Source organism: Talaromyces amestolkiae (genome assembly GCF_001896365.1).
Source record: "Talaromyces amestolkiae strain CIB chromosome Unknown scaffold18.1, whole genome shotgun sequence".
NCBI lineage: Eukaryota > Fungi > Ascomycota > Eurotiomycetes > Eurotiales > Trichocomaceae > Talaromyces > Talaromyces amestolkiae.
The window spans coordinates 780,588-788,329 of NW_024468054.1; the positions used below are offsets into that span (position 1 = coordinate 780,588).

At 44.9% G+C, this 7,742-nt stretch overlaps 2 protein-coding genes across 2 annotated transcripts; one reads left to right on the forward strand and one right to left on the reverse strand.

Annotated features, from left to right (window-relative positions):
* Nucleotides 1-1,261: 1,261 nt before the first annotated feature.
* Nucleotides 1,262-3,419, forward strand: BHQ10_008334 (uncharacterized protein; the record flags this gene model as incomplete). The annotated part of the gene is made up of 5 exons (XM_040881128.1): nt 1,262-1,399; nt 1,452-2,216; nt 2,273-2,404; nt 2,458-2,581; nt 2,638-3,419. 5 exons carry the CDS (start codon nt 1,262-1,264, stop codon nt 3,417-3,419), a joined length of 1,941 nt encoding a protein of 646 aa, XP_040736836.1.
* A 364-nt stretch (nt 3,420-3,783) lies between these two features.
* BHQ10_008335 (uncharacterized protein) lies at nt 3,784-6,513 on the reverse strand (the record flags this gene model as incomplete). Its single annotated transcript, XM_040881129.1, has 1 exon — nt 3,784-6,513. The coding sequence occupies one exon, from the start codon at nt 6,511-6,513 to the stop codon at nt 3,784-3,786; it is 2,730 nt and encodes a 909-aa protein (XP_040736837.1).
* Between the last annotated feature and the right edge of the window lie 1,229 nt (nt 6,514-7,742).

Genomic DNA, 7,742 nt, shown 5'->3' on the forward strand with positions numbered 1-7,742 from the left:
CTCTTATGGCGAAGAGTTAGGGTCCACATTCTAGAAGAAGTACTCTATATATGTACGTTTTATTATAAACCGAGAGACCCAAGGTTTGTAGACATGAGAGTTTGGGAATGTCGTGAGGGGCTCCAGACTTCAAGGTCACCTAAGCTCAGTCCCTCGGTTACAAATATTCCGAAATCGAGGAGGGCTAGCCTAGCGCCTTAAGTATCTGTCAAATCATGATAGTGATGATATGAACAGCAGGCTCACTGAGTCGCAGGCGCAAGGCTTGGACAAAGAGCGGTTGTTGATGCTTTGTCAAAACCATTAGCGTCGGTCAAGAATACCCCGGACAAGGGAATGCGGGGCCCCAGGTTCTCAGCAAAATGGACTAAGGCACAGTCAAGTTCAGGTACGTAGATAGTTAAAAGTTAAAAAAAAATTCAGGAGATGATTACTGAACGCAACGGTAGGTATCAGCTAGCCAAAGTGCTAATAGTATAAGCATTTGAGAACAAAATAACCATTACGCAATAAACGAGGCCGATTATAATACGGTAGATCAGCATCGAAGCATCGAAATAAGCCGACCTGGTGATTTTGCGCTGGCGATTTTGCGCTGGCCATCAGCAATATGAAGTTTTCCGTCTATACAGTGGCCCTGTCCAATTGATTTCAGAAGGAGGTGCGGTGTAAGTTCTGGGAAAGATCAGACCTTAGTCTGGAGATCTTTACCATTTAGAGATGGACACTTGTAACTTTAAAAGCTGCCTCAATGACAAAGTAAAGGCACTAAAATGTTACATTCTTGCATAAAACCTCTACAAGCTCTGCTCTCGGCATGATATTGACCGAAGTAGAGCGAACGACAAAGCGTTAGTGCTGACAGTGCACAGAGCACTCGATACTACCTTCCCAAATAGTCCTAATGAAGAAACAAGGTATCATTGTTTAGGGAGAAAATTTAGGGAAATGCTGTGCTCATTTATTTTAAGCTCGAAGAAAATCTAGTAGGTTGTACTGTAGAGATGAGATTCACTTTTGATAACCTTAAAGGCGTATCATGTCTAGTATAGTAGGGTAAAAGTGAATGATGACACATCATGAAACACATGAATATTGCTAGATATTTTTAGTTCATAGTCTCCACTCCCTGATGCTTGATGACTATACCAGGGTCGCATATAAGAAATTGGCGGTAGATAACTTGGTATATATAGAGCTGGCTGATGACACTGCCTATCAGCATTTGAATAATACTTGCATTAATATATTTCCATTCACCATGGCCTCTAAACGCATGGCATTAGTGGCGCTCACAGCGCTTTTGGGTACTATGCCCACAGCGGGTGCGGTAACACTCAACGTTTCTACCGAAGGTGGCAATGCGACGAGTTCCATCATGTATGGCCTTCTCTACGAGGTCTGTCATTTCGTTCAATCGACCATTGAGTAGAAAGCTAATTGTCCTCCAGGACGTCTACCACTCTGGTGACGGAGGCTTATACAGCGAGCTAATTCAGAACCGTGCATTCCAAGGCACTTCTGTTAATAACAATCAGGGTCCCTATCAAACTCTTCAGTATTGGCACACTGGTGGATCCGATACTCTAACCCTTGACAACGATGCCCCGCTGCTGACCAGTGCGCTTCCATGGCACATGCGAGTTGATGTAGCCAGTGACGCAACTGGCCAAACTGGATTCTGGAACGAGGGATATTGGGGTATGAATGTGACAACAGCAAGTACCTATAACGCAAGCTTCTACATTAGGGGCAGCTACACAGGCGAGATGTTAGCTGCCTTTTGGAGTAATACGACAAACTCTATGCTTGGCAGCACGTCTTTCAACGTCAATCAGACTGAAGCAGACGGTTGGGTATCTTACTCACAAACTTTCGTACCAACATATTCCGGTCCAGACGAAAAGAATACATTCCACATCACCTTCGAAGGATCCAATGTTGCAGGTGGAAGTATCCGCTTTCAAATGATTAGCGTCTTATCGCAATCATTTAACGGCTCTCCGAATGGATTGCGCATGGATCTTGCCGAGGCTGTCAATGAACTCAATGGCAAGTATCTCCGCCTGCCCGGTGGAAATAATCTAGAAGGAATTGCTTCTCCATACCGGTGGAAATGGAATGAGACGATTGGACCAATCATTACACGCCCTGGACGTCCAGGTACTTGGGGCTATGTCAATACCGATGGACTTGGACTTCTTGAAATGATGCAGGTTGGTAAAGATCATTGTTCAATGTAATTTGCACAAGTCTGACAAACAAAATTTAGTGGTGCCTTGATATGAATCTTGAGCCTATCCTCGCTGTGTGGGATGGTTTGTACCTTGATGGAGAGATAGTAGACGAGGCAGATTTACAGCCATACATTGATGATGTGCTCAATGAGCTGGAATTTCTGACGGTATTTTATTCCACCATCCTATCATGTGAAAAGCTCTACTAAAAATTTAACAGGGGCCCTCTACATCAGAATGGGGTTCCAAGCGCGCGTCCTTGGGATATTCCGATCCCTTTACAATCAATTATCTTGAAATTGGGAACGAGGACTTCCTCAATGGGGGCATTCCTAGCTACTTAGGTATGTCATACTGATATTCTTGTCATTTTGGAAGTGACGTTTACCCATTTATTCAGCATATCGTTTTAGCATGTTCTATGACGCAGTCAAGAACGAGTATCCCAACATGAAAATCATTTCATCCATCTGGGCAGGATATTTCACAGATTCATCGCTTCCTGTCAATGTTATTCAAGATCTCCACGACTACTTGTCAGCAGATGATATGGCTGCAAAATTCAATGGTTATGATAATGCTCCTCGTACTTATCCCGTTTTGGTTGGCGAGTATGCCGCCATCTATGATGCCCAGCATACCAGTCCCAATCAGCTCGACAATCCGACATTGCAATCTGCCACTTCTGAAGCTGTATATTTCCTTGGATTGGAACGAAATGCAGACCTCATCGTCGGTATTTCCCACGGCGCGCTTATTAAAAGTTTGCATGACGAGCCGGACAATGTTGCCATGATCAAGCATTCCCCAACTTCGATAGTACGGTCAATGAGTTACTATGCAGCAAAACTATTTGCAACCAATTTTGGTTCAGAAACCGTCGAGGTGACAGGTGATGTTGCATATGGGCCGCTGTATTGGGCTGCCACGAAGAACGATTCCGGCACCTTCTTCATTAAGATTGTCAATTATGGTGGTGACTCTTCGACAACAGTTACCGTACTCGTGCCAGGGAAGACCAATGTAGCCACATTGAAGACCCTGAGCGCACCGGACATGTATAGCACGAATACCCTGGGAGATACTCAAAGTATCTGGACGGAGACACAGATCTCAGTGTCTGAAGGAGGTTACTCATTTACATTGAGTGGAGCCTACATCATGGCCGTTTTGGTTGTTTAGGCCGATACCATATTAGTACTGACAGGTCAATAATGCTTTACGTGTGAATTATGATCAAGAGCCTCATTTGAACGGATTAAGAATCGCTGGGCGTCTGAAGTATATATATACCATACTCTGGAAACACAATCCAAAAGTCAGCTACTCAGCCACTAGTGCAGTGGAATATAAAATTTGAGCTAATTGTAATTTTATGACGTTAATATGAACAATGGAGTGCCGAGTATAAGCATATTGCTCTGCATGTTACGCGGTCATCTACATCGTTGTGAGAGCCTTAGGAACTGGCAATATTCCTTTGGTTTGAACTACTTGTTCAGTAAAATGCAATTTAAGCTCCCAATGATAAACTAAAATGGAAATGTTAAACTTCTAGTCGAAATGTTGAACGAGCAAATTCTGCCTTTGGAGGCCATTCCGCGGGCTTGTAGGGGCATGAAAACTCATATTTGCCGGACCCAACTTGAATGCTTTCCTCTTCCACCTCTTGTTGATTTTCTTTCCAAGCAGAGGGTAAAATGACTCTGGCTTCTGAGTTGGGAGGAATGATGATGGTAAGGGCAAACGTGTCATCTGACTCGTTGATGCTCCACGAACATTCAATGCGACCATATGGGCTCTGATGTGCTACTTTAGCGTTTCTGAGAACTCCGCCTGGAACCGGTCTCACTTGGATTTTTCGCCATCCAGGATCCAATGGACTGATTCCCCCAACGTTCTTATGCAGCCAATTGGCAACAGAGCCCAATGCGTAGTGGTTAAAACTTGTCATATCTCCCGGGTTGATCGAACCGTCCGGAAGCATACTATCCCATCGTTCCCAGATAGTGGTCGCACCCATTGTGATTGGATAGAGCCAAGACGGGCATTCCTTCTCCAGAAGCATGCGGTAAGCCAATTGATGATTTCCCGTATCTGAGAGTGCATGTGCAATCACAGGGGTTCCGGCAAATCCAGTTGCAATTCGGTACTTAGCCAAGTGAACCAAATGGCATAGACGACTCGCAGACTTTACAACATGATCATCATTGTCAAACAGCCCAAACGATATTGCAAGTGAATGAGCCGTTTGAGTGTCTCCCACAAGGAGACCCGATGGTGTGACATATTCGTATTGGAATGCCTTTCTCGCATTCGACTCGTCTTTGGCGAAGCGAGTTGCGTCCTCCGTCTCACCAAGCAAATGGCTAATTTTGGCTATGATACCCAGTACTCGGACTAGGTAAGCATCGGCAACGTACAGACTATCAGTACGACCTACTCCTGGCTCGGACGGAGGAGAAGCAGGATCTAGCCAATCGCCAAATTGCCAGATGTTCTGATCCCAAAGACCATTTGGTCCTCGCTTGATTCCTTTATCCACCCAGGCTTTCATACTCTCGTATTGCCTACGGAGAATTTCGATATCGCCAGAGCTATTGTATAGATCCCACGGCGTTAAGACAGTCACGTCGTGCCAAACGGACTGCGGCCCTGGTGGATTGGGCGGGTTGTCAAATACATCTGGGACCACTAGTCCTGGAACTCCGTTCTTCGAGCTTTCTAGTTGTTCAGCTGCAACATCTTCGAGCCAACTTCCAATGAATCCACGGGTGTTGAATAAAAAATTCGCTGTTGGACTAAATACCTGTATATCGCCGGTCCATCCCAATCGTTCGTCACGCTGTGGACAGTCAGTGGGTATGGATAAGAAATTCCCTTTCATGCTCCAAACAACGTTATGATGAAGTTGGTTGAGGAGTGATTCGGAGCAGCTAAACCATCCCGTACGAACCATATCACTGTGCATAACAAGGGCCGTGATGTCTTCGCGGCGGGGAAACCCTTCATCTATGGGCCATCCATCTATCTGGACGTAACGAAAGCCATGAAAAGTAAACTTGGGAGACCACGACCAGGGCTGCCGGCTGGATAAGACAACATTGTCAACGGGCTTGGCTCCTCTCAAAGGTCGCCTTCCGAGCTCATCAGATTCAAGCACTTCAGCGTGGCTGATTGATATCTTTGTTGTCCCTGTTGCTGCCGGGAGACGGACTCTCAATTTTCCGACTAAGTTCTGCCCAAAGTCCAACAAGGCTTTTCCAGACTTTGACTTGAAGATCCGAACAGGGGTTTTCACTTCCATGATCCGCACAGGAGGTGAGTCTGAGGCCAGTGGCCTGGCACGAGGGAAGGGTAGTTGCACGGTTGGCAGCCAGTCGTGTTCGTTTAGATTCGGGTCGTCATTCCAACCCCAGTGCTCCTCGCGGGAATCGTAATCCTCGCCATCATAGATTTCACTGCGAGTTGTCGCACTTGTATTAGATTTCCACGTAGTATCAGAGTTAACCAAAACCTTTTCAACCTGCTCGAAGGTGACTTCTAGCTGAGCTAGAATTGCCAAGTGATTCCCATAGAAATTGCGTTTTTGGTCCATTCCCAGGCGACCGGCAAACCATCCTTCACCCACTTCAATACCAAGCACGTTGCGATTTCCCTCGATAAGCAGCGAAGTCACATCGAAAGTCTGATAAAGTAGCCGGTGATTATAGCTAGTCCAACCAGGCGCCATCTCCTCATTGCCGATTCGATGACCATTTACATAGGCGTGGTAAACACCATGAGCAGTGATGTAAAGACGGGCTTTCTGGATCGATCCTGCGTGTAGCTGGAAGACTTTTCTGAAAATCAAGGGACGCATGGGCGTATTTTTCATGTCCGTATGCGTGGAGGTCATTAGATTTGCTATCCAATCTCCTTTATCTAGAAGCGCTGCTTCAATAATTGACTGCTCAGACCATGCAGTGCTTGCTGTTATGACTTCGCCTGCTGCGTTCGTCGCTTTTCCATGAGCCATCACTTTCACCCAGGCACGTTCTCGGGAACAGAGAGCATGACTGGGCCAAGGTACCAAAACTGAAGATGAGCTTTCCACACGATATGTTTCAATATCATTCTGTCGACGGATCTGTATCTCGTAAGAAGATTGCACCCAATCTTTGACGTTGTCGTCATTACAAGAGAAACTCCATGAGATCCGAGGACGTTCGTATCCCATCCCAAAGCCAGTAGGGTGATGCTCAAAAGTGACCGAAGCAATGTGAATCACGGCCATGGCTGAAGAACCAGGGTATGTCAAACGTGTTCTGTGTCAAAGACGATTTTAGTGATATCAAAGTTAGCTTTAGTCATCAATATTCCCTTCAAAAGACAATAATGCGACTTTAAATGCTTCCCTTGGTAGGTTGGTAAGTGTTGACGTGGGGTTTGTAGCACAGTATGCAGAGCTTACTGTACTAATTTGACCTTGGTAATAATATGATAGTTATGGCAAGCTTTGAAACCCACTGATCTCATGTACATAGAAAGGCGTAAATGCTAAAAATTTATTCCGGCATGCCTATTAGTGCAGAAAAGGGGAGTTCACTAATGGCGGGGGKGTCAACCCCGTAGCGAGGTCCTAGAGCATGATCCTCGGGGAGTCGGGGTAAGTTCATCCGATCTTGAAGTGGTTTGGGGGAATTTGTTGGAAGGTCGGCATAATAACAGAAGCTACTGAATCGCCCTCAACAATCCTTTGTGTGCATTTTTATTAGCATCGGTCACTGTATGAACGCCCAGAATCAGTTTTAAATAAATCTTTCTGCATCAACTAGTGACTTTACTTACAATACCCAGAGAAATTAGAGGCAGCCTTAAAAAATATCCAATACTCATAAAATTATCAGTTTACTACTTTAAAAGGCTAGACTCTCTTTAGATAACCTTTAACTTACGGGGCGAGAAGAGGCTCCAGACTTAATAATTACTATCACTAGAATACAATAGCGGCAAATAGTGGTTTGTTGCAAGAGCGTGGTGATCTGTAAGCCCGCTGTTATATCACAACCCATTGATATTACACTGTGACTTAAAAAGATTGATGAAAAACCGTTGTCATAGTATGGATATCTGATAAAAGTTAGCTCTATAGTAGTTAGTAATCTTATAGCAGTCTTACAGAAGGCTTCTAAGGCTTAAAGCTTTCCACGCTCACTATCTTGTGGAGATATATATACTCAAAATTATGCGAACCTAGCGCGCACCTGCGTACGTCCAAATAGATCTCACGTTCAAGACCTTAATTTGGTGTTTAAATTTGGTGTATAGATTCTATTTTCTATTGATTTGCGTTTATTTATAAATCCACGTACGAGGCCTTATTTTGGTGTCGAATTTGGTGCACGAATCCCCACCCCCCTCCTCTAATCCAGTTAACACGCGCTTATTTACGAATCTAGGCTTACAATCTTACATTGAAGGCCTCATTCTAGCATTGAATTTGGTGCGCGATTCCCCCCCCCC